Below are 27,629 nucleotides of genomic sequence, written 5' to 3'. Positions count from 1 at the left end.
ATTACTGTGTCGCTATTAAACGGACCGACGAAACGCACGGGCGGACCTCGACAACGGCGGATCGTTTCGCTTTCCCCCAACGACTGCGTTTCATCGGTCCATTTATTCGTCCTCGCGTTACGCCTCGCAAAGTTGTACAGTCAACGGCCTCTCCGCCTTCCTTTTTTACGTTTTTATTATTATTAACACACCATGATCACGTTACAGATTTATAAAGGATGCGCATATGTACACGGAGCTCGACGTGGCGCACGTGGCAACAACGACTAACAAGGAAGGTATCCCAGGTCGATCTCCCCGATTTCATTTCTTTTATAATATGTTATTGTAGACTAAAAACTGAGCGACATGTATTTTTTTTATCTGCCATTAAACACTTTAAGGGGGTGAAGCTACCATCCAGAGTAAGGCATGTCAAGGGGCGATTTGACAGTTTCATCTATAACCCTAGTAGCATAGAATAATTTCTAAATATTTCTTTGGAATCTTTACTAAATATCTCTAGCGATAGATTTTTCAAGATTTCTTGTAGATTTAATTCAAAGATATTTGAAATATTTGTTGAAAATCTCAATGGCATATTTAGTTTCAATGATTTATAAACATATAGAGAAATTATATTTTTTAACTTATTAACGTAATAAAAATACATGTTTTACTTTACGACTATTATCGGACACTTCATTTGGTATCAAAAAACACGAGAAATTTGTCTAATATTTTCGTTCCGCTATTTCATTATGGGAGCAGAACGTGTGATTTTGATTTTAAATATTTTTAAAACGTTTATAATGCATTCGACAGATAATATTTAAAAAATACTTGTATTAAAATGAAACGAAATTTTTCTAATATTTTCGTCCCGCTATTTCATTATGGGAGCAGAACGTGTGATTTCGATTTTAAATATTTTTAAAACGTTTATAATGCATTCGACAGATAATATTTAAAAAATACTTGTATTAAAATGAAACGAAATGTTTTGTATATCTGATAGAAAAATATTATGTAAACACGTGGAGCTAATATGGTATAAATATTGTAGAGATAATATTTTAATGTAAACGTTTTGCAAATATTTAAAATGTACGATATTCGTTAACTATGTAGAAAATACAGGACAAATATTTTGTACTCCTAGGAAAGAACATAATATTTTTTAACCAATCCATTTAGAAAAGCTTTCTCATAACGAGAAATGAAAAATATTATGTTCTGGTGGATGGAACTGCCAAATCGCTCCTTGACATGCCTTCCTTTGGATGGTGGCTTCACCCCCTTAAAGTGTTTAATGGCAGATAAAAAAAAATACGTGTCGCTTAGTTCTTAGTCTACTATAACATATTATGAAAGAAATGAAATCGAAGAGATCGACCTGGGATACCTTCCTTGTAAGGACGAGAATGCTGAAGAAAGGACGTTGCCGATGTTAGGTGCTCTGCAAAGGGGGAAAAATAAAAGAACCACCAAGGTCGCTACGTATCCTCCGGGTGCATCCGACTGCACCGTGTCCATGGAGAGGGTCCCAATTTTGGCTGCACCGTAAGAAGAGTTCATGGTAGCCCGCAAAAACGTCGCAAGAGGACGTCCGATGGCGAGGAACCAATTAACGACGAGACGAATCGATCGTTACCCTCGGTTCGGTCGCGATCCTTGGATGACGGTCGCCTTCGAGCTCTTCTCCTGCTCCCTGGGTCGGCACGCCTGAAAGCACGGGGAAATAAAATGAATCGCCCCTCTTCTTGCGAGCCACCGATAATTAGACCGATAAACGGATCGCAAGTAAACACCTCTGTGCGGGGTTATCGCGTTTCTGGAGGCGTTGCCGACCTGACGCGATGGATAGGACCGGAGCTCCAAGACGCGTCTTAACCGCGCCTTATCAGGCGTTAATCGTGCTTTAATAGCGCTTGGACCTCATTAACCCCTTAAGATGAAGCGAAAAATCATTCAAATCAGTAGATTCATGCAACACTTTTTTTTTTTTAAGGGTATTGGACCAAACTGTCCGAAACTTTGACACGTGACTCATGATTATCTAAGCATTGTCCCGATATATTTAAAATTCGGATTTTTGGAAAAAATTGTTTAACTTAGTCCAGACCAGAATTAAATGGCGTCGAGCTCTCATATTTCGATCAATATACAATTATTGAAGGCTCTGATATGAGAATCGAAAGGGTCAGGACAATTTTACGACAATTTAGAATACTCTGGTAGTCGATAAACTCGCGTTTGAACGGGATAAAGGCGAAAAAAGTGTTTTATGCGCTTCTATGCCGAAACGATGGAAATACGAGGTCTCGGAGTGAAAATTTAATTGACCTGGGAATCACAGATGGTGCAGGGGGTCCCTCGGCAGTCAATTACGGCAATTAATATGAGAGCTCGACGCCATTTTGATTCTGGTTTGGACTGTTAAAAAATGTTTTCCAAAAATCCGAATCTTGAATGTGTCGGGACAATGCTTAGATGATCACGTGCCACGTGTCAAAGTTTCGGACAATTTGGTCCAATACCCTTAAAAAAAAGTGTTGTATTCGAATCGACTTATTTGAAGGGGATTTCTCTTCACCTTCATGCGCGAAAACGAACGAGAACGTCTCGTGGTCTTTCTGTGTAGGATCTATATAGGATAAAAGAAATTTCGCTCGTTTTTCCGATGTCTCCTTTCCGCCTACGGAGGATGTGCGTTTCGTGTCGAGCACTCGACGGTCCCCTGACGTTTCCATACGTCCCCCAGGAGATGGACGTGGCCCGGGTGAGAGGCGTTTCCGATTTCGAGGCTCGCCGCTAACTCGATGAAAAGAGAGGGACGTCCTCGTTCGCTCGGGCTCGACTCACTGTCAATTCCCTCTCACACAATGCAATTCCGGATCGCGGGACGCGAATTGCTCCGCCGTTTCACCCTTCGTTGGTGAGCGGCACCTGCGCGAGGAGATCGCGGCCGGAAACGCCGGCGATTTGCCCGCGCGACCCTTAACGCTTAATTTAGGCAAACCCGGGCCAACCGGAAACGCGCGGCGCCGCTAAATCCGCGAACCGGACTTTTATACGAGGAGCGCGCCGGAACGGAATTAACAAAGCCCCGGGCTAATTAATAAAACCAGACCACCCCTTTAAACTACTTTGCCTAAAGGCTCGGAAATGCAATCGGTTCTTCGGGACGAATGCACCTGCAAAGTCTGCCGATATTAAGCGTCTGTCGTCTCGTTTTTTTTAGAAAGCCTTTGTATTATTCGCGGCATCGTATTGTTCGCGCGTCGCGGCGAATTCTTCGTCCATCCATCGTTCCACGAGGTTTCCCATTTCCGGCCGCGATTTTGTTTCGCTCAAACATCTCGACGCTTTGCCATTTTGTGCAAACTCTCTTCGTACTTCTCGCAACGAATTCCTCGGCCTCCCTTTTCCGGCCGCCATTTTGTTTCGCTCAAGCGTCTTGACGCTTTGCTATTTCGTGGAAACTTTCTTTATACTCCTCGCAGCGAATTTCTCCTCGAGATTCGGGGATGCGTTCCCGAAAAGAGCGAACGTCCCACAGGGTTTCCCATTTCCGGCCGCCATTTTGTTTCGCTCAAACATCTCGACGCTTTTCCATTTCGTGAAAACTCTCTTTATGCTCCTCGTAGTGAATTTCTAGCCGAGTTTCGGGGATGTGAGTTCCCGAAAAGAGCGATTGTCCCCCAGGCATCCCATTTCCTGCCGCCATTTTGTTTCGTTCAAATATCTCGACGCTTTGCCATTTCGTGAAAAAACCTCTTTATGCTCCTCGTAGTGAATTTCTAGCCGAGTTTCGGGGATGCGAGTTCCCGAAAAGAACGATCGTCCCCCAGGCTTCCCATTTCCTGCCGCCATTTTGTTTCGCTCAAACATCTCGACGCTTCGCCATTTCATGAAGACTCTCTTTATACTCCTCGCAGCGAATTCCTCGCCGAGTTTCAGGGATAAGAGTTCCCGAAAAGAGCGAACGTCCCACAGGGTTTCCCATTTCCGGCCGCCATTTTGTTTTGCTCAAATATCTTGACGCTCCGCCATTTCATGAAGACTCTCTTTATACTCCTCGCAGTGAATTCCTCGCCAAGTTTCGGGGATAAGAGTTTCCGAAAAGAGCGAACGCCCCACAGGGTTTCCCATTTCCGGCCGCCATTTTGTTTCGCTCAAACGTCTCGACGCTTTTCCATTTCGTGAAAACTCTCTTTATACTCCTCGCAGCGAATTCCTCGCCGAATTTCGGGGATGTGAGTTCCCGAAAAGAGCGATCGTTCCACTCGGCCTTCCGTTTTTCCGGGCGCCCTTCCGGCGGGGCAAAAAAGAGTATCGCGCAAACATCTCGACGTCCCTCACATTTTCCCTCGGCTCCCCGAGCGGGACCGAAGGCGAACGCTTTACTCGTACGCTCCCCCTCGATCTTCCCGCGTTTACGTCCCCAAAGTCTTCCCCCCTGGCGATATTCCTGCCGCGTTAACGTTTCGACGTCTTTTTTGCCCCACGTAGCGTCTCCCGTTTCTCGAACCACAGTCTCGTTACGGGGGCAGACAATCCGGGTAACTCGACGCCTCGGCGTCGCCGGAGGAGGAACTCGGAACTCGTCCTCGGGTAAACCGAACCCGGCGAATCGTCACCGAGTATCTCCTCCATCGATCGCTCTAATTGAGTCCTGCTTTCCCGCTTTTCCAGGAAAGCGACACCCCATCTTCGGAGCGTCTTGGAGCCGCTTCCAGCCCACGTAGACCTTGAATCCTCCACCTAGGGACCGACGCCATCTTGATCTTCTTTGAGTCCAGAGCACTTTGAACCTCGCCATCGAGAATTATCTTCCAGGCGACGATCCTCGAGGGAGGTCTCGCCATTTACCAGGAAACATCGATTGCAATGTAATTTACTGCTCAGGGTGAGGGAAGAATCGACAGGCTCGCTCTGGGTCGAAATATCGATTATGGAACCGCAGCGGCGAGATGCTCGAGTCGAAAACCTGCGTCGAACTTCCGCGGATGACTGTGTACTCTCTCTTGTACTCGTATGCGCAAATGTACGCTATATCTGTGACTATTATCCGCGGGCCCGCGTACGTGTACGACATTACACGGGCGAGCTGCATCCATCTGCGTGGAACGAACCGACATGACGTCAGATCCGTTGCCGAACTATCGAATTTTCCCTCCATTGGCATGCCATTCGCTGATAACGTTCACCGAGGAGCTTATGAGCTCCAGGAATCGACCAGACGGTCCTTTATGGATCTTAGAATGGAGGCTCCCATTTCTACTGAAATAAGCTCCTACTCGTGTCCTGGAGTCCTTTCCACGTTCGTTTAGGATTTATCCTTCGCCTTCTTGGACGGATAGCTTAATTTAGGGATGCCTATCCGTTCAAGATGATGCCCAGATTTACACTAGAGCGGGTGCCAATTTGTTAGGTCCACAAATTTTGGGCAAACTATCGACTACTCGGTAATTTAGTTATGGCTTAAATGCCGGCTTAATTGGATTTCGGCGTTTTGTACCTGTACTCTAGCTTTGGTGGTTATCGGGGACAAAGCCAATATTCCGAAATTTACCTCAGGCTTAGTCGAGGATTAGCAAAAGAGGTTGTTTATGCTATCGCGTTGCTACTTCCGTAGATTTGTTCGGAGAAATTCTCGCGAGAACTCTGAACTGGAGAAGATGACGTCGGCTCCTTTTGTTTCTAAATTGTTTATGAATTGTTTCGAAGATTGTTGCGTCTGCGTCGAGACAATGGACGAAAGGTTTAAGAAAGGGGAGTTTGCAATAGTCGAGGATTAGTAAAAGAAGTTGTTTATGCTATCGCGTTGCTACTTCCGTACATTTGTTCGGAGAAATTCTCGCGAGAACTCTGAACTGGAGAAGATGACTTCGACCCCTTTTGTTTATTAATTGTTTATGAATTATTTCGTCCTTGCCAGGACAATGGACGAACGCTTAAAAAAATGGCGTTGGCAATAGTCGAGGATTAGTAAAAGATGTTATTTATGCACAAACCGCATTGTTGCGTCCGTAAAAAATTTACTCGAAGAAATTCTCGCGAGAACTTTGAACTGGAGATGACTTCGACCCCTTTTGTTTATTAATCGTTTATGAATTGTTTCATCCACGCCGGGACAATGGTCGAAACGCTTAAAAAATAGGCGTTCGCATCAAGTCGAGGATTTCACTCAAGGATTAGCAAAAGAGATTGTTTATACCCAACTCGAGTCATTACGTTCATAAAAAGTTCGCTAGAAGGAATTCTCGCGATAACTCGAGAAGATGTCGACCCCATTTATTTCCAAATTGTTTATGAATTGTTTCAACGATCGTTTCGCCCGCGCCGGGACAATGGACGAAACGCTTTAAAAAGGGACGTTCGCATCGCTTTTCTCGGTACATTAATTAATTAAATGAACCATGGGGAGTCTTACGAGCGCTAGAAAGGTAATAAGAGATCCATGGGACGTCCAAGGGAGATTTATCCTCGCCTGGACCAGGGAACATGCCTACGTGCGTTAGAAAATATCTTAAAGAAGCGATCTCGGCCAGAACTAGATCTTCCCGCTCCATGATATATCGTTGTCGGAAACTTTAATATGACAAAGAAAAATAATGGAAACGTTCATTCCTCGCCCTCGAGATACGAGCTTCCTTCCCTACACCCCTATCGTCTCGGGGTTTTCATTATCGTGACTTATCGTCGGAAAATGGAGGTCATTAAGCCCGGAAGCGAAAATCCCACCGTCGTTTTTAATCCCTTTCTATTATTTTTCGTCGCTCGGTGTCCGTTATTAATTTCTAAATAACGCACTCGGGTGGAGGGCTCGCATTGTATTCTATATAAAACGAGTAACTTTTCTCGCTGATGAAACCGGCCCATAAAAACCGTGGCATGTCGCGAGGCAGGGCGATTTACAACGGAATCCCATGTTTTCAACGTGAAATGGTGCACCGTGGAAAAAGACGAAAGTCCGAAGTGGAGCGGAGGGGAAATTGAAAGGTGAACCCACCCTTCAAGCCCCATTAAACTTGACTGCCGGAAGTCATGTGGACGTTTCGCTTCGCACTCCTGTCCGTCCGTTTTACCCTCTTTTGCTTGTATTTACGCCCAGAATTGAATTTAAAACGAATTCGTCAGGTGCCATTCGAGTCCTGCGAAGTTCTCCTTGCAAATAAGGAGGGCAAGGATCCTCGAAACGAGCGCTCGAAGCTACGGTGGAATCATTGCATTGCATCGGGAATTAATTTAGAAGAATACGGAAAATCGACATCTCGTAGACGTAAAATGGAGATTAGGAATGGGCGAGCGTAGATGCAATTGAAATCTCGAAAATAAGAGGAACGAAACGGACGCCTTTTTTGAGTTACGGTGGAATAATTCCATTGCATCGGGAATTAATTTAGCCGAATACGGAAAATCGACATCTTGTAGACGTAAAATGGATATTAGGAATGGGCGAGAGTAGATGCAATTGAAATCTCGAAAATAAGAAAAACGAAACGGACGCTTCGTTCGAGTTACGATAGAATAATTCCATTGCATCGGGAATTAATTTAGAATAATACGGAAAATCGACATCTCGTAGACGTAAAATGGATATTAGGAACAGACGAAAGTAGATGCAATGGAAATCTCGAAAATAAGAAGAATAAGACGGATGCCCCGTTTAAGTTACGATGGAATAATTCCGTTGCATCGGGAATTAATTTAGAAGAATACGGAAAATCGACATCTCGTAGACGTAAAATAGAGATTAGGAATGGGCGAGAGTCGATGCAATTGAAATCTCGAAAATAAAAGGAACGAAACGGACGCCTTTTTTGAGTTACGGTGGAATAATTCCATTGCATCGGGAATTAATTTAGCCGAATACGGAAAATCAACATCTCGTAGACGTAAAATGGATATTAGGAACAGGCGAAAGTAGATGCAATTGAAATCTCGAAAATAAGAAAAATAAGACGGACGCCCCGTTTGAGTTACGATGGAATGATTCCATTGCTTCGCGAATTAATTTAGCCGAATGCGGAAAATCGACATCTCGTAGACGTTAAATGGAGATTAGGAACGAGCGAGAGTAGATGCCATCGAAATCTCGAAAATAAGAGGAATGAAACGAACGACCTGTTTGAATTACGGTGGAATAACTCCATTGCATCGGAAATTAATTTATAATAATACGGAAAATCGACATCTCGTAGACATAAAATGGATATTAGGAATGGGCGAGAGTAGTTGCAATCGACATCATAAAAATAACTGGAACTATAGATATCTTATCTGGGCTGCGACCCATTACGGATCGTCGTGTTTGTTACCCCATGGAAATCCCACGTCGATGAGACGTCCAAGCGACGTCGAGGAGACGTCGAGTCTTCTTCTTTTTCTGGAATCCGCAAGTTTACCGCGCGAGGTGCGACGAGTCCCTACGGTCTCTTAGCTGGAAGGATTTATGTCCGGCGTGCTCTCGAGAGAACAACCATGAAGGATTTCCACGTCACGGGGGAAGGCTGTAAACCGTGGAATTGAAAAGGCTCGACATCGGTCGGGAGCCAAAGCCCTACGTCATTTCCATTCCGGTCCGAGAAACTACCTCGACCGAATCCGTCGATTTTCAGGTACAATCTTCCCCTCTTTGCCCGGTATACTTTGAAACGTACAGTGGCGGGCATAAACGCCTTCTATGCAAATATAGCGCCGCCTGTATATGTTGGAAAGGCATTTACGTCCATCACGGTACTTTACATTCGCTGATTAAAATTTGTATTTTATTTCAGATCCGAGGAACTATCGAGGAGAGGATCGGAGGTTACTCAAGGGAATCTTGTCCTGGAGTCGATCTAAAATAGTACAGTAGCCGACATAAACGCCTTCTATGCAAATATAGCGCCGCCAGTATATGTTGGAAAGGCATTTACGTCCATCACGGTACTTTACATTCGCTGATTAAAATTTGTATTTTATTCCAGATCCGGGGGACTATCGAGGAGAGTTTCGGAGGTCACTCAAAGAAATCTTGTTCTGGAGTCGATCTAAAATAGTACAGTAGCCGGCATAAATGCCTTCTATGCAAATATAGCGCGGCCAGTATATATTGGAAAGGCATTTACGTCCATCACGGTACTTTACATTCGCTGATTAAAATTTGTATTTTATTTCAGATCCGAGGAACTATCAAGGAGAGGTTCGGAGGTCACTCAAGGGAATCTTGTCCTGGAGTCGATCTAAAATAGTACAGTATCCGGCATAAATGCCTTCTATGCAGATATACCGCCGTTAGTATGTATTGGGAAGGCATTTACGTCCATCACCGTACCTTACACTCGCTAATTAAAATTTGAATTTTATTTCAGACCCAGGGAACTATCAAGGAGAGGGTCGGAGGTCACTCAAGGGAATCTTGTTGTGGAGTCGATCTAAAATAGTACAGTAGCCGGCATAAACGCCTTCTATGCAGATATGGCGCCGCCAATATGTGTTGGAAAAACATTTACGTCCATCACCGTACCTTACACTCGCTGATTAAAATTTGTATTTTATTTCAGATCCGGGGAACTATCAAGAAGAGGTTCGGAGGTCAATCGAGGTAATCTTGTCCTGAAGTCGATCTAAAATAGTCCTAGGCGGGAGTCTCGTGCCCAGGGGGTGATCTCCGCGTGGAGCCTTCCCGATATAGGTAACATACGCGCTGAATCCATTAATGTAGCCCCGGGTGTCGTGTCGTAGGTAATGGGCGACGGGCAAATGGGTGACGGGTAATGGATAACGAGTAATAGGTTGACACAGTACTCCAAGTCGCCAGATTCGTCCGCGTCCTGTCGAGATGGCTTTTCTAACGCGCGGGAGTATTTGAGGATTTGGCCTCTGAACGGAAAATTAATGTCGCGGTAAGTTAGGGCAGTTCGATTCCATTCGTTTACTCGTAAGATCCTCTGAGGATTTGGAGGACCGATTCACGGGAAATTTTTCAGGTGGCGGAAACAAGGGGATGGAAAAAGCGATGAGATATAGAGAGACGAGATATGGACCTTTTTGTCGGGGCGCGAGGCTTAATGGAAAGCGCCATGGGTCCATTTAAGAAAATTCGAGGATCGACCTTGGACATTCGAAGGCGCACGGAGAAGCAGAATTTAGGGGATCATAGTTTCTTGCGTTTCCTGTCTTCCTGGGAAAGACGATTCCGGGCGTTGGAGCGAAAACTTTCCCCGAAGGGCGTCTCGACTCGGTCGAAGAAACACCCACGGGCAGGAGGGACCTGGGGGACACACGACGAAGCGAGAGAATTCGATAAAGGACAATGAGGTGGGGCAAATCACCCGGCCGTGACGATATCTTCGCGTATTGTCTCGATATCTCGCGACAGAGGAGATAACGCGCGTTTGCAAAGGTACTTCATAATGGGTTAATCGAAATTGGTAAAAGGAATTCTTAACAGGACCCATCGAAGACCTCTTCTGGACCTACAAAGTCAAAGGTGCATTTTTTATTCTCAAGGCTCGTCCGAAATTTTTGGAATTTTCAACGCTATCTTCGTGTATTGTCTCGATATCTCGCGACAGAGGAGATAACGCGCGTTTGCAAAGGTACCTCGTAATGGGTTAATCGAAATTGGTAAAAGGAATTCTTAAGAAGACCCATCGAAGACCTTCTCTAGACCTAGGAAGTCAAAGGTGAACTTTTTATTCTGGAGACTCGTCCGAAATTTTTGGAAATTTCAACGCTATCTTCGCGTATTGTCTCGATAACTCGCGACAGAGGAGATAACGCGCGTTTGCAAAGGTACCTCATAATGGGTTAATCGCAATTGGTAAAAGGAATTCTTAAGAGAATTTATGGAAGACCTCCTGTGTACCTACGAAGTCGAACGTACACTCTTTATTCTCCAGGCTAGTGCAAAACTTTTGGAAACTTCGACTCCATCATCGCATATTGTCTCGATATCTCGCGACAGAGGAGATAACGCGCGTTTGCAAAGGTACCTCGTAATGGGTTAATCGAAATTGGTAAAAGGAATTCTTAAGAGAATTTATGGAAGACCTGTGCACCTACGAAGTCGAAGGTGAACTTTTTATTCTCGAGGCTGGTACAAAGTTTTTGGAAATTTCGTCTCCATCTTTGTATATTGTCTCGAAATTTTGCGGCAGAGGAGATAACGCGAGTTTAAAAAGGTATCTCGTAATGGGTTAATCGAAATTGGTAAAAGGAATTCTTAAGAGAACCCATCGAAGACCTCTTCTGGACCTACAAAGTCAAAGTTGCACTTTTTATTCTTGAGGCTAGTGCAAAATTTGTAGAAATTTCGTCTCCATCTTTGCATATTGTCTCGAAATTTCGCGGCAGAGGAGATAACGCTTGTTTGAGAAGGTACCTCGTAATGAGTTAATCGAAATTGGTAAAAGGAATTCTTAATAGAATCTATGGAAGACCTCCTGTGCACCTACGAAGTCGAAGGTGCACTTTTTATTCTCGAGGCTGTTACAAAATTTTCGGAAATATTGAATTCGAAAGGAACTTTCGGTAGATTCACGGAACACGCGAGCAGGACAAGAGTAACGTGCAAGGAAGCTTGCAGGAAGTTCCTTCGACCACGCGAGGCGGCCATAACGAGCGATCGAAGATCGAATTAATTCCCCCTGATCCGACGTGTGACATAAGACGGAGCCAGGCTCCCCAGGTGGAGTCGTATCGCGTAATTGGGTTCGGAGCGAGGGATGAAAGTGCATCGTTGATCTTCGCGCGAGCTCGTCATTGCTCTCCTTGGGTCCCCCTCGAGGTCTTTCTCATCCCGCGTCTTCAGGGTCCGAATGGATGCAGGGAACGAGCTCCTGCAAGGACGGCCTCAAATGGCTCGGATCGATAGGAATCGAGGCTCGAATCAATCAGAAATTATTATTCACGACTCTCGATATCTGTCCCGACCTATCGACGTTGCCTTACTCACGGAGGAAGCGGATCGACGCGTCCCCGGGGACGCCGGTGAAATATTTTCTCTGCTTCCTCAGGGAGTATCCGGTTACGCTTCCCCGGGAATTCAGATATCCCTCGACCCCGTGGAGCTTTTCGAAATAATATTTCCGTACCTCGACCGAGTCGGACCGAGGAATCTTTGGGATCTCTCCGGTCGGACGTGGAGATCCTCGTTTCAAGAATGACGGAATGGCTTGTTTCAGGGAAACGAGTCCGGATCCGCCGAGTGGAGTCGTCGACGGTTTCGGAAACCCACCCAGGGAAAGTAATTCCAAGGCATTCCACCCGGGCGATCCTGGAGGACGTAATCAGCCCCCGGAGTTAAGAGGAAGTCTCGCTGCCTCGCCAAGAGGAGGCCGCTGCTCGTCGTTCCCGAGGAACCGACTGACATGGCTCGTAATAAGAGGACGAAAGTATGAAACTCCGACAATTGCGAGGAATTCCAGGCAGGACGAAAGGGCGAGGGATGGATGGCTGACTGGATATTTATTAGGCTCTGGAAAGCGAGATTCCCCCGAGGAACGGGGACACTCTTCCGCCGGTGGAGGCGTATCGACCCCTGCGGATTAACCCTTTCGTTACCTTGGACGAGATATCTCGCGACCCAATACTGGCCGATTAACGCTTTTGACGAGATATCTCGCGACCCGATACTGGCAGATCAACGCTTTTGACGAAATATCTCGCGACCTAATACTGGCCGATTAACGCTTTTGACGAGATATCTCGCGACCCGATACTAGCCGATCAACGCTTCTGACGAGATATCTCGCGACCCGGTAGTAGCGGATTAACGCTTTCGACGATAATCTAGCTTTCTAGCACCAATATTTTGACATTCTAGATGAATATATTTTATAACTAATTCTATTCGTATAGCTAAAAGGAAGAAATAAATACAGCTACTACCGGGTCGCGAGATATCTCGTCGAAAGCGTTGATCGGCTACTACTGGGTGGCGAGATATCTCGTCAAAAGCGTTGATTGGCCAGTATCGGGTCGCGAGATATCTCGTCCAAGGGAACGAAAGGGTTAAAATAGGAAGCAGGACCGAAGGAAAAGGAAGAAGGGGGTAAATATCGTTGCATCGGTACACCTGGGACCCCATTCCCAGGATTCTACGGTAGGATCGGCAGGTGCGTAACGTTAGTAGGATCTAACTGGATCTCGTTAGATCCTACTAACCCACCGTACCTTCACGGGGAAGTAAAAGCGTTTAACCCTTTCGTTACCTTGGACGAGATATCTCGCGACTCAATACTGGCAGATTAACGCTTTTGACGAGATATCTCGCGCCCCGGTAGTAGCCGATCAACGCTTTTGACGAGATATCTCGCGACCCGGTAGTAGCCGATCAACGCTTTTGACGAGATATCTCGCGACCCGGTAGTAGCGGATTAACGCTTTTGACGATAATACAGCTTTCTAGCACCAATATTTTGACATTCTAGATGAATATATTGTATAACTAATTCTATTCGTATAGCTAAAAGGAAGAAATAAATACAGCTACTACCGGATCGCGAGATATCTCGTCGAAAGCGTTGCTCGGCTACTACCGGGTCGCGAGATATCTCGTCAAAAGCGTAAATCGGCCAGTATTAGGTCGCGAGATATCTCGTCCAAGGTAACGAAAGGGTTAAAAGCGATCGAAAAGCCCTGACGAGTAAAGGTAAAAGAAGCTCGGTGGGAATTAACAATCGAGGCTACGCAACGGCTGCAAAGGTGCCGGTAAATATTGACCCCCTTCGGGGGAAGGGTTAAACGAATGAATATTTATTACATCCCGAGATCGATACTCGCGCCAAAGAGTAATGCCGGCGGTTTACCGGGATCCGAGGACGAGGCTCAAAGAGTACGGCATTAGTGCGTATTTATCCGGCATCGATTTTTCCCCCGGCGGAAAGGACACAGGGAAACCCGAAAAGCTCGGCTGAAAGCTCGACAAGTTCTATTCAGTGGAAAAGTCGACCGATGGGTCGAACGACCTGGAGGACGATATTCCGTTTACGACGGTAGCCGGCAATAATGGCGGGAGAGGATGAATTTAATCGCGGGAACCCGGAGTAATCACCTCTCGTAAAGGGAGCAGGCGGCTCAAAAAGTCGGCGCCGAGGTGGGGGTCGCAAAATCGAGATAACGATAGCGGAATGGCGGAGGGAAATAGATATCGAGCTGGAGAGCGTAAGTAAAAGCGTGTGCACACGGGGTCGCTGATAATGAAGCTTCTGTTTGCTCGACGGTAAAAGCAGCGCGGGGTCGATGGATATCCACGTGTTGCTGGACGAGGCACGGAGCTAACCGTGCTTTACAACTAATATCTCAGCCATCGCGAATCCACAAGTGGGAACGACGCCGAGGGAGAGAGACGGAGAGTAGTCCTTCATGGTGCAGAAAAACCTCCCAAGTTATCGCAAATAAGGAGAAATAACGTGGAGAGAGTCATCCTAGATATCCTGATCGTCTAGAAATTTGTTGAGATTTATACAAATTGATACGGAGGGTTTGACGCTATTTTAACACATCCACCTGATTCGGTTCAACCTCCCACGAAATCGCAAAAAAGGAGAAATTACGTGGAGAGAGTCATCCTAGATATCCTGATCGTTTAGAGATTTGTTGAGATTTATAAAAATTGCTACGGAGGGTTTGATGCCATTTTAACATCCACTATAAAAATTGATACGGAAGGTTTGATGCTATTTGAACATCCACCTGATTCGATTCACCTAGGTTGATCGTCTAGAAATTTATTGAGATTTATAAAAATTGATACGGATGGTTTGACGCCATTTTAACATCCACTTGATTCGGTTCACCTAGGCTGATCGTCTAGAGGTTTATAAAAATTGATACGGAGGGTTTGACGCCATTTTAACATCCACTTGATTCGATTCACCTAGGCTGATCGTCTAGAGATTTGTAGAGATTTATGAAAATTGATACGGACGGTTTGACGCCATTTTAACATTCACCTGATTCGGTTCACCTGGCCAAACCTGTGCCTTCCCTTCCGATAAACGGCGAGTTGTCTTAAATCGATTGCACAAATATTGGCTCTCCGGGAATTATCGGATAAGTCTAACGAAGGATGCAAACCTACGGAAGGAATTACCAGCCATCGACAGGAATCCCCGTCCGAATCCGAAGGAACTCGATATCGCCGAATATCGCTGGAGCGAAATCGAGAAGCTCACAGGTGAAACATCGGAAAATGAATTTCGATCCACATGTGGAGCCTCGCGCTCCTGGTTACGAGTCGGTCGGTCCTCGGCGAGGTAGCGGAAAACTCATTTTCCGAGGCAACCTCGCCAGGTCGAAATGTCGCGATTCGAAGCCTAGGTCTCTCCCGTTGCGGGGGTGGACCGAAACAATTTCGAAGATGCCGGGGCCGGGGGAGAATAAAGTTTTATAACCCGAAATCCGGGTAACGCGGCGTAGTATTCACATTGAAACTCGGGGAGCTCGTAGTTATTCCTCCCGGAGAGGGTCCCTCATCTCCGGAAAGTGGGAAAGTGTAAGGCGAACTTCCAGCAAGTCGATAAGTTAGTCCTCGGCATGGTACGCACGGATCGTCCCTTCTTCGGATAAAAAATGGAAATCGTCCGACCGGGTCGCCGGCGACAAATCATTCCGAGTCGTGGGGGAAATATTGCGATTTCTGACGAGGTTGGTATCAAGCCGAGTCTCGATACTCGCGACGGGTGTTTTTTCTTTTTTTTTTCTTTCTTTCTTTTCCGCCCATCTCGCGTCCATCAGATTTCCCCGAAAGCAGCGATGTCATAACTCATTTTTTTTTCCACATTTTCCAGGACGCGTCGTTGATCCGGAACTCGATGAGGCGACCTAGCATGGTTCCAGCCGAAAGTGTTCAGTGGGAAAACGAAAACCAAGAAGGAGAGAGCTATCCGGTCCTTTTTCTTCCGCTCCGGCATCTCGCACTCTCGGAAAGTGGGGCCGTGAAACGCCACCTCCCAATGTCGGCGATTTATCCCCGAATATTTTCCGCGAATTTCCTCAATTTCACTTCCCTCGGCGGCTTCCGGTATTTCACCCCCTAGCGTAATGCGTTTCTGGAAATAACGCCGGTGGTCATTTACATCCCGGAATTCCGAATGAAATTTCGAGTCCGCGAGCGTCGCCGCCACGAAGAAGACCCTCCCCGATTATTTCCATATCACGAATCGCATAACCTCCGTCAAAGGCTCCAAAAGAACCGCAACGTCCCTCCCACCAAACACGGTTACATCCCAACAATATAACCATGACATAACATTTGTGACATGTAACGTAACATACATATAACACATAAGTAAGATTTGTATTACTATTCCCTCCGCAGATATATAACCCTGTGATAAAACGAATAATGTAATGTATACATAACATATCGGTAACATGTTATATGTTATGTTAAGGTGAAGTGAAACCCCCTTCAAATCAATCAATTCAAATACAACACTTTTTTTTGAAGGGTATTGGACTAAATTGTCCGAAATCTTGACACATCTCATCATCTAAGAATCTCATCTCATCAGGATTATCAGGATCATCTAAGAATTGTCCTGACACATTCAAAATTTGGATTTTTGGAAAAAATTTCTTAACTTAGCCCAGACCAGATCTAAAATGGAGTCGAGCTCTCATATTTCGATCAATGTACAATTATCGAAGGCTCTGATATGAGAAGAAATGAGAAACCAGGTCAGGACAATTTTATAACAATTTAGAACACTCTGGTAATCGATAAACTCGCATTTAAACGGGATAAAGGCAAAAAAAGTGTTGTATGCGCTTCTATGCTAAAACGATGGGAATACGAGGTCTCGGAGTGAAAATTTAATTGACCTGGAAATCACAGATGGCGCAGAGGGTTCCTCTGCAGTCAATTAGGGCCCCAAAAAGCATGAATTTAGAGGATTTTTGGAGTTTTACTTCGATTTCTTGATATTTATTGTACGAAACCGACAGGTGGAGTATGCCATTTGGTACAATATCCAATATAATTCGATACAGCTGTCAATATAAAATCAAACGTCGGACACGTAGGCATTTAGAAAAATCTTCTTTATCGACATCGATCAAGTTCCTCGCTTCACCTTAATATCATATAACTACAATGCTTACAAGTTTGTAACAATGTTACCGAGCGGTAATAACTCGACGTTATATGATATTAATGTATCTTTTGAATAACATTTGTTATATATCATGTTATTCCAGTGTTATGTAACCGTAATATGTGTTTGGTGGGCTCTAGTTCCTTCCTCGAGGATCTCGAAGACATCGGGATGAGACTCTCAACTTCTATGGCATAACTTATCCCCAAATGTCCCGAATCCCTAAATCCTCCGAAATGGGGCCGAATCGCGTCCCTTATTAAATTTTTTCTCCAGCCACTTGCTCCAAACGATCAATTTCCGCGCGGAATGGCCGGACGGTGCGGTCGGGATCCGCTGATGGAAGTGCATCCCGGTCGAGTCGTCGCGAAAATGGAGTCCTGGAATTCCGTGAATTTTTCGGAACCGCATCTCGACCGCACGTGCGAACAGCCCCTGAACATTTCCGCGCCCGTCCTCCGGTCGTCCGACGTGAAGTTTCGACTCCCGGAACTACGTCCTCGGCGTTCCGCCCGCGGAAAGTGGAAAAACGTGAAGCAATCCCGGGAGTGCCGACGACGTGTCCGGGGTATCTCATCGATCTGCATCGATTCCGCCCCGATTCGGTCGCGGCGGTCTTATCGCGAAAGAGGGAGATAGGGTTATCACGGGTAGAAGTATTCTACCAGTGGGTTAAAAGATAGCAGATTCTATTGAAGAGGGCAGGAAAGACAGTGGAAAAAGTTTCGACAAAAGTAGATAAAAAGCTTGTTAAGATATATGTGCCCATAATTATGAAAGTGGTCTAAGTCTAAATTTAAAAAAAAAAATGAGTTTATCAGTTATTTCACGCCATATTATTTCAAACGAAATTAATTCAATGTAATTTTGAAAGCAAAAATATATGACTTAGACCACTTTCATAATTATGGGCACATATATGATGTGGTTGTAGCAGAACGATAAGTAAGGGAACCCATTTTGTTTAACGTGAAAAAGTCAGTAAGTTTGTTTACTGGAAGAGAGGAAGAGTTAAGGTGAAGTGAAACACCCTTCAAATCTGTCGATTCGAATACAACACTTTTTTTTAAGGGTAAAAGACCAAACTGTCCGAAACTTTGACACATCCTCCTGATCATCTAATAACTGTCCTGACACATTCAAAATTTGGATTTTTTGAACAAATTTTTTAACTCACTCCAGACCAGAACAAAAATGGCGTCGAGCTCTCATATTTCGATCGATATACAATTATCGAAGACTCTGATATGAGAATGGAAAGGGTCAGGACAATTTTACGACAATTTAGAACACTTTGATAGTCGATAAACTCGCATTTGAACGGGATAAGGGCAAAAAAAGTGTTGTATACGCTTCTATGCTAAAACGATGATAATACGAGGTCTCGGAGTGAAAATTTAATTAACCTGGAAATCACAGATGGCGCAGGGGTCCCTCTACAGTCAATTAGGGCCCCAGAAAGCATGAATCCAGAGGATTTCTAGAGTTTTACTTCGATTTCTTGATATATATTGTACCAAAACGACAGGTGGAGTATGCCATTTGGTGCAATACCCAATATAATTCGACCCAGCTGTCAATATAAAAACGAACGTCGTCAACGTAGGCATTTAGAAAAATCTTCTTGATCGACGTCGATCAAGTTCCTCGACGTGTTTCACTTCACCTTAAGACGTGTCCAGGGTATCTCATCGATCTGCATCGATTCCGCCCCGATTCGGCCGCGACGGTCTTATCGCGAAAGAGGGAGATAGGCTTATCACGGGTAGAAGTATGCTACCAGCGGGTTATTAAACCAGGCGACCGCAGATCCGATAACGCAGCTTGGAATTACAGTCCGGAGATAAATGCGCGAGATACAGGAGGAATTAGTCGGAGGCGCCGCATGCGGCGAACGCGGAGCCGAAGCTCGCCGCTTCCGGTTTCCCCCTGTACCGATAACGTATCCCCGTTTATCGGGCCCTTTGGATCCCGATTCTCCTTTGACCCGCCGCGGAAGTCTCGCGGAAAGGGCCGTCAATCCGCGGAAAAGAATCTCTTCGCCCCGGCGCGCTCCTAACGAAGTTCCCTTTTGTCAAGTGCAGTCCTTCCTGCGGCTTTGCCGCGGAATTACGAGCTTTGAATTTTCCGCAAAAGACAGGTGCCACGGACGGTGCTCTTCCCGCGGAGCCATTTCGCCCACGTACCGTGCACCAAATGAACCCGACAACGAGGGTCGACTTTCAAATCCCCGAAAGCAGCTCCCGCGTTTTCCCCGCCAACGACGTGACCAAGGGTCTTCCTTCCATCGACCGACGCGTTTCTTTTCTTTCCAGGATCGACGGAGGCGGACTCGCGTCTCTCCTTCGACGTCCCGGATCAATTGAGAGGGACAGTCGGGTAATTGGAGCAACCGTGGAGGCTCCTGCAACCGGCAACCGTCGTCCATCGGCTTAATCGCTCTTCTCTCTGTAGTCGCGATTAAGGGAGACAGAAAGCAATTTGGTTAACGCCAATTACCTCGGAGTGGCTCATCGGGCATACTCTAGAGAAAATACGACACGACGAGTCTCGTCGTCCCCCAGAATGACCCACCCCCGACGTCTAGGATTCTAATCAGGAATACCGGACTCCTGGAAGAAGTAGCCACTTTGCGCTCGCGAATTCGCCTCGTTAAGGTGAAGTGAAACCCCCTTCAAATCAGTCGATTCGAGTACAATACTTTTTTTAAGGTGAAGTGGAACCCCCTTCAAATCAGTCGATTCGAATACAACACTTTTTTTTAAGGTGAAGTGGAACCCCCTTCAAATCAGTCGATTCGAGTACAACACTTTTTTTAAGGGTATTGAACCAAACTATCCGAAACTTTGACATATGACTCGTGATCATCTAATTGTAAGAATTGTCCTGATACATTAAAAATTTGGATTTTTTAAAATAATTTTCTAACGTAACCCAGAGCAGAATCAAAATGGCGTCGAGCTCTCATATTTCAATCAATATATAATTATTGAAGGCTCCGATATGAGAAACGAAAGGGTCAGGACAATTTTATGACAATTTAGAACACTCAGGTAATCGATAAACTCGCATTTGAACGGGATAAAGGCGAAACAAGTATTTTATGCGCTTCTATGCCAAAACAATGGAAATACGAGGTCTCAGAGTGAAAATTTAATGGACCTGGAAATCACAGATGGCGCAGGGGGTCCCTCTGAAGCCAATTAGGGCCCCAGAAAGCATGAATCTGGAGGATTTCTGGAGTTTTACTTCGATTTTTTTGCCATTATGGTACGAAAACGACAAGTGAAGTATGCCATTTAGCGCAATACCCAATACAATTCGACCCAGCCGTCAATATAGAAACGAACGTCGGCAACGGAGGCATTTATAAAAATCTTCTTTATCGACATCGATCGAGTTCTTCGACGTGTTTCATTTCACCTTAAATTCCCTCTTTTTTCATTTTTTATCGTCAGAGACACAATCCCTAGAATCGACGTCTTCTAGGGCTTTCGACCCTACCGGGACAGCTCGTTTCGGCCTCGGAGGACGTAATTAGAATATAAATTGACGTTTTACTCGGGAACGTTTGGAATGCGCGCGATGCATCAGGGCCGAGGACGGCTCGTCCGGAATGCGTGAACGGACGGATCAAGTAATGAGGTTTGCGTTATATCCGCTGGATTTAATTGCTCTCTGGTGGTTCGTGGAAATCCCCGCGAAAAATACAAACACCGAGAGTCGGGCTCGAGTGAACGGGGCGCATTGTCGAGATGCAATTTGCGGCAATGCGCTGGAAAACGCTCCTTGGCATTGGTTAACCTCGATTTCATATTTTTACCGGCCAATGCTTTCGGTGGATATTCCCTCGCGGCTGCAATCAATCATACTGGTATTGGCTCCAGACCAGTACTATTAGTTTGTACTCCCACGGGCCACCTCAAACTCGGACCGACTGATTGTTGCCGGAGGTACTCAGCTTAGTGACGGAAATAATACGTCGCGATCAGTATCGATTCCTAACGGTAAAATATCAATATCTTAAAAGCGTTTTGCAAGGGCATCTACCCCGTGTGTACACTTTTTCTACACTTTCTACCCTCGATCCCGAGCGAGGGCAAGAAGCGTAGCCCGCGAATTTGGCGGCAAATTTCAAAATTGATAAGACCAACAAACAGGAAAATACAAAATTTATACTAACGTCTCAACGTAAGATAAACAGAAGTAATTATTAATGCATCTTCTTCGTGTATAGAACGATTTAGCGTTTTAGTTTTGTACGTAATGTATGAAACAATTTATAATAATTACGTATTACTACGAAACCGCGGTCTTTCTAACTAAGACTTCTTTTCGTAATCTCCGAAAGTACTTATATTGATAAAAGTCTATGTAAATTTACATGCATTTCTGCACGCCTAATAAGTGAAGTTTCACGTACAAAAACGAAGAGTGGAGAAACTACAAATTAGACAATGCATAAATATGCTTAACATGGCATTTTTACTTGAATTAATTGCGACATTGCGATATAATTTTAATCGACATCGATACAGAAGATTTTTATAAATACCTATGTTGCCGACGTTGGTTTTTATATTGACAGCTGGATGGAATTAGATTGGGTATTGCACTAAATGGCATACTCCACCTGTCGTTTTCGTACAATAATTATGAAGAAATCGAAGTAAAACTCCAGAAATACTCTGCATTCATGCTTTCTAAGGCTCTAATTGACTGCAGAGGGACCCCCTGCGCCATCTGTGTTTTCCAGGTCAGTTTAATTTTCACTCCGAGACCTCGTATTTCCATCGTTTTGGCATAGAAGCGCATACAACACTTTTTTGCCTGTATTCCGTTCAAATGTGAGTTTATCGATTACCAGAGTGTTCTAAATTGTCATAAAATTGTCCTGACCCTTTCGTTTTTCATATCGGAGCCTTCGATAATTGTATATTGATCGAAATATGAGAGCTCGACGCCATTTTGATTCTGGTCTGGACTAAGTTAAAAGATGTTTTGGAAAAACCCGAATTTTGAATGTGTCAGGACAATTGTTAGATGATCACGAGTCATGTGTAAAAGTTTCAGTTTGGTCCAATATCCTTGAAAAAAAGTGTTGTATTCGAATCGACTGAGTTGAAGGGGGTTTCACTCCACCTTTACCCTGGGGATCGGCCGTTGCTTTTATCAATATATCATTTCACGTTAGGCCGAAATTAGTGCACCCGATAATAAATGGTTCTGTTTTCGAGCCGAGGGTGTGACGCGAGGAGCTGACGGATCCTTTTACGAGCTCCTGGAAAATGTCGAATATAAATTGGCAGCGAAACTGCGGGAAGGGTGGTTATTTCCTGGCGGCGATTCCAGGGCCTCTCTTATATCTCCCATTGGAGAACACTCGCGAGTCGCGCAATTCGATTCCGGATCCCCTTGGGAAATAGTCCTTGATGTAACGATACGACGTGAGAGCAACCTTTAGATCGAGCAGTCCTGGAGAGGTTTTGATCTCGCGTGACGAAAAGAAGTCCTCATCGGGTTGATAAATCAATTCTCCCCCTTCCCCGCGCCCTCCAATCGGAACATATTTAACTCGAACCGGCATTTATGTAGTGTCAGTGCCCTGTGCGATCCAATAAAGTTAATAGAATAAAAAAAAAAGATGAAAGCGTTTAGCTATACGAATAGTTGTGTCGCCAATAAGGCAATAAAGATTAAGAATTAGACTAAATAGAAGTTAGAGTGAAATGTAATGTTTGTATGATTGTGGGGTGAAGTGAGAAGTATTTAGATTAAATGTGCTCATAATTATGAAAGTGGTCTAAGTCATATATTTTTTGTTTCGAAATTACATTGAATTAATTTCGTTTGAAATAATATGGCGTGAAATAACTGATAAACTCATTTTTTTTTAATTTTGACTTAGACTACTTTCATAATTATGGGCACAAATGACAGCTCGATAGGTGATACCGTTTATGCGTGGTTGAGAGTTCGTGAAGTGCGAGCGGCCGTGAGTGAGAATTTTGACGCACAAAGAAATGTATCGATGAGTGTGGGAATGAGAGAGTGAGGAATATGAATTGAGTGAGAAAGAAATTAGAGTGAGGCTGGATGAGAATGATCGAATGAGAGTTAATTCTGACTGAGGAGAGCTCGAGCGAAGTCGGAGGGAAAGTCAAGTCCCTTTTTCTGAGATCTTTAAGACGTACTCTTCAATGTATTCGATTTCGTTATATTAATTTTTTTTATTAATAATCCAACCGTTCATGTTAATCCTGACACTTGAAATTTGATCCTACATTTATTATACACGTCCTCCGTACAATTGTTTCCGAGACGTCCTAGGCGTGGTTGCGCCATACAAAATAATTGCCGATCGATGGTATTTGCATTTCTTCGATCGACCGTCGCCACGAATTGCACCGACGCGATGCCTCGTTCGTCTTCATTCCGGCGAATTTCGCTCGAATTTCCCCCGAAGCGACGAATCGACTGCGTTTTTCATCCCACCCCGTTTGCCCCGCAACAAGACGCGCCGGAAACTACGGAAAGGGACAAGCCATCCCCTCGGTCTCCTTGCCCTGAAAAATGGAATCCATTGAAGCAAAGAGATATTCCTCCGAGTAGTCCCAATGAAATATTTCATAAATTCATTTGGGATAATTATATTTTACCCGAGTACCCTGAAATAAGTCGCCGCGATTCCTTGGAAAGGGCTCGTCCAATTTATTCGGGTTTATTCGAGTCAGATAATTATTCCTTGAATTTACAAAATGTTTCCTTAGGTACCATTCAATTGTATTCTCCGGTTCGATGGGATTCCTTCTCGTTGCGTCGACTCGCACGTCCCGGAAGCTTCCCGCTTGGGACTTCCTTCCGGCTCGTTACTTCCGTCCCTTTTTCCTCATCCTCGAGTCCGCACCCTCCCTCGGGAAGTTCCTCCAGCCCAGGGTAGAATTTTAATCGCAAATTCCGCGGGGTTTTTCTGGCTCATCCCTCAAGGCCACCGCTCGAACTTACCCTGGCGCGGCGTCGACCTCAGAGAGCGGCATCGTCCTCGAGGTCCTTGGAATTAGGGCTGGTGGAAATTTTAACCGCGCCGACCGTCGACAGTTCCAGATGATTCGCCTTGGTCGACTGACTCAGAAGAAGACTCTCCTGAACGGTGTCGGTCCCATTCGGAGCAGGCCTCCTCAGGAAGCAGGGTAAGACCTTTCGAAGGTAGAAAACCAATGAAAGAAGGCCGAAAAGCCGAAAAACCATGACGAAGTGAGGCCGCCGCCATTCCAAGGACGCAAAACAAAATGGCGGGCGCAAATCGCCCCGGATTTCCACCCTGGGAGGAATTCGAAGCGCGTCGAGCAGTCGAAAGGACGCAATTCTGGTGCATCCGAAGAGGAGGGAGGAATTCGTAGCTCGTCGAGGAGTCGAAAGGACGCAATTCTGGTGCATCCGAAGAGGAGGGAGGAATTCGAAGCTCGTCGAGGAGTCGAAAGGACGCAGTTCTGGTACATCCGAAGAGGAGGGAGGAATTCGAAGCGCGTCGAGGAGTCGAAAGGATGCAATTTTGGTACATCCGAAGAGGAGGGAGGAATTCGAAGCGCGTCGAGGAGTCGAAAGGACGCAATTCTGGTACATCCGAAGAAGAGGGAGGAATTCGTAGCTCGTCGAGGAGTCGAAAGGACGCAATTATGGTACATCCGAAGAGGAGGGAGGAATTCGAAGCCCGTCGAGGAGTCGAAAGGACGCAATTCTGGTACATCCGAAGAAGAGGGAGGAATTCGTAGCTCGTTGAAGAGTCGAAAGGACGCAATTCTGGTACATCCGAAGAGGAGGGAGGAATTCGAAGCTCGTCGAGGAGTCGAAAGGACGCAATTCTGGTACATCCGAAGAGGAGGGAGCGAAAGGCGTCCCCACTAATTAGGTGTGCATTTCAGGTCGGCGACCAGCGAAAGGGGCTCGTTACCCGAGGAGTCTCCCAGCGAGGAGGAGACGCCGCTAGTCTAAGGTGGGCGAGATAATCCGGCACGCACCTGTTTGAACTCCTTGCGGAAGTTGTCGTTAAGCCAGGCGTAGAGGAAGGGGTTGTAGCAGGTGCTGCTCATGGCGAGGCAATGGCTGGCGAAGAAGACGAGGTTGTAGTAGGACCACTCGTTGGCAGAGGAGAAGTAGTCGTTGACGACGTTGGCGACGTTGAGGGGGAGCCAGGAGATGCCGAAGATGACGACCATGGCGACGAGCATGCGGTTGGTGCGGCGTTTCCGCTCGCGGTCGGCCTCCTCTCTACGTCCGCTCTTATTTCCAGGTCGAGACCTGGCCTGGACCCTGAGCCGCAGGGAGACGCAGGTGTAGCAGAAGCTGATGGCGACGAAAGGTAGGACGAATTGCAGGAGGAGGTTCAGAGAGCCGACGGCCTTGCGGAAGGGCTCGCTGGGCCAGGCCTCCTCGCAGACGGCGTGGGAACCTTCCAGACGAAGGCTCATGAAGAGGCCGTAGGGCAACGTCAAGAGAAGGCCCACCACCCAGATGCCGAAGATGACCGCCAGGCACACCCCCACCTTCATCCTCGGCCGGTACGGGTACAGGATAACCAGGTACCGGTCCACGGCGATGCTGGTCAGCGTCAGGGTGCTGATGTACACGCTGACGCACTGCGCGTAGGTCACCAGGTGGCACAGGAACCTGCCGAACACCCAGCCCTCCAGGAACTTGTAGAGCGGGGTGAACGGCACGCACAGGGCGCACAACAAAACGTCGCTCAAGGCCAGGTTCGCGATGAAGAGGTTCGTCACCGTCTGCATCTGCCGGTTGCGAGCCACCACGAAGCACACGGCCACGTTGCCGAAGATCCCCAGCAGGAAGATCGTCAAGTACAGCCCGGAGAAGATCACCTTCGCGGGGAGGTACTTGGTGGGGTCCTCGAAGTCGACCGAGTCCACCTCCGAGTCGTTCATGTCTTCGACGATTTCCCTTTTTCGCCTGGAGAACGATAACTCTTCCGGTCCCAGGAACTCGGAGTTCACGACCTCGAAGGGTGTTCTCGAGGGCGCTTCAAATTCGAGAATCGGGGGGCTTTTGGCAAATTAGGGTCTCTCATCCTGGAGATAGAAACCCCTAATCGGGGCGGAATCCCTCGGAGAGCTACCAGGAGGTCCTTGGGAGGAGACCTCTGGGTTACCTCGACGTCGACGCGACTTTCTTCGGGGAGCTCGCCAGGTTTTCAAATTCACTCGACGCGGTTGGATTTACAAGCGAGTCCGCCCGTAACTCTTGCGAACTTAGTTACCCCGTAAATCACTCAATCCCGTTTAATTAATGTTTCGGAGTGAGAGCTTCTGCCCGGATTCGGGCGAATTTACGAGCGCCGTTTCCATCGGAAGGTTCCCGTAATCGACGTCCCTTCCTGGAGATCCGAAACTCGATCCTCGGCTTTTGGCGAGCACCTTCCGCGTCGGTTTTCCGACTCTTGAGAACTTGACCTTCCTTCCTTTTTTTCGAGGCGAGCGATTCTCGCGGAATTTCCGCTCGCGGCCACCAGTGGACGGAAATAGTCCTCCGAAGAGGACCCGGACCGGCGATGGCACGTGTCGTTTCGGGAACCTCGTTTTAGGACGCCGAGATGGCACGTGTTCCGAGGGAATCGCTTTAGGAGGCCAGTGATAACGCGGGTAGTTCTGGAAAAATCGTTTTAGGAGGCCCGCGATAACGCGGCTCGTTTTCAGAGGATCGTTTCGGGAAGTTCAAGATGGCACGTTTCCTTTTGAAGAATTGTTTTATCAGACCCAAGATGGCAATATGTCCTGAGAAAATCGTATCATCAGACTCAAGATAGCGCGTATCCTTTTTAAAGAATCGCTTTGAAAGGCCAAAGATAGCACGCGTCCTTTTAAAAAAGTCGTCTTATCACGCCCAAGATGACCTTTTCAGACGATTCCGCTTTAGGTATAGTTTATAGTTAATAGTTAATAGTCCGTAGCTTCGGGTCCTCTCTCGCGTCCACCTGTCGATGCTCGTCGACGCGTCCGCCGATTTCCATGCGAATCGATCCCCTGGGGGCGCCTTGATTACGCGGGGCTCTCCGCAATCAGGAAAATTGACATTAAATCGTTTCCGAACGCAATTGGGATCCGGAAATCCTGGGAAACTGATTTTCAGCCGCGCACCGTCCGCCGCTCGCCGCCACCGGCACGTGGCAAATCCGCGGTCGTCGAATTTCCCAGCGGCGCGACGCGGATCTCCCCGGGGCTCCGAAACCGTCCATTTCCCCCGAAGGGACGTCGCCGGCGTCGGTTCCGGGAGCGTCGTCGATGGACGTCGCTCCGAGTCGACGCTGGTCGGAGGAAAGCGTCCCAAGCCCGCCGCGCCGATCGCTCTCCGCGACTGGATTCGGAAAATTGCCGCGGCGCCCGGCCGCGGTTTTTCGCGCAAGCGTCGCGACGCTTCCCGATCGCGGCGCCCGCTCCGCTCCCGAGTGCGGCTCGTTTAACGGCCACCAAGAGTACACCTACGCGGCGATTAAGATGAAGTGAAACCCCCTTCATATCGGTCGATTCGAATACAACACTTTTT

The 27,629-nt window shown here is 46.5% G+C and overlaps 1 protein-coding gene across 2 annotated transcripts; it reads right to left on the bottom strand.

Moving 5' to 3' along the window:
• Positions 1-1,160: 1,160 nt before the first annotated feature.
• On the bottom strand, positions 1,161-27,294 carry LOC105702820 (prolactin-releasing peptide receptor). Of its 2 annotated transcripts, none has more exons than XM_012430687.2 (3): positions 25,094-27,294; positions 24,081-24,272; positions 1,161-1,704 (listed from the first exon to the last, which is right to left on the bottom strand). In XM_012430687.2, exons 1-2 carry the CDS (start codon positions 26,012-26,014, stop codon positions 24,099-24,101), a joined length of 1,095 nt encoding a protein of 364 aa, XP_012286110.1. In that variant the 5' UTR covers positions 26,015-27,294; the 3' UTR covers positions 1,161-1,704; positions 24,081-24,098. The 2 variants fall into 2 exon arrangements, with proteins under 2 accessions (XP_012286110.1, XP_012286111.1); XM_012430688.1 differs by lacking the exon at positions 1,161-1,704 and adding an exon at positions 23,361-23,641.
• Between the last annotated feature and the right edge of the window lie 335 nt (positions 27,295-27,629).

The sequence above is a fragment of the Orussus abietinus genome, unplaced genomic scaffold (genome assembly GCF_000612105.2).
Source record: "Orussus abietinus isolate OABI.00-Male unplaced genomic scaffold, Oabi_2.0 scaffold513, whole genome shotgun sequence".
Classification (NCBI taxonomy): domain Eukaryota; kingdom Metazoa; phylum Arthropoda; class Insecta; order Hymenoptera; family Orussidae; genus Orussus; species Orussus abietinus.
This window is presented reverse-complemented; position numbering and strand designations above follow the sequence as displayed.

Excerpts from the sequence above, each read along its gene's own strand:
- LOC105702820 (XM_012430687.2), bottom strand. The coding sequence starts at position 26,014 with ATGAACGACTCGGAGGTGGACTCGGTCGACTTCGAGGACCCCACCAAG. Across the intron at positions 24,273-25,093 it reads TCCGCAAGGAGTTCAAACAG|GTCTTACCCTGCTTCCTGAG; the intron begins GTGCGTGCCGGA and ends TACCTTCGAAAG.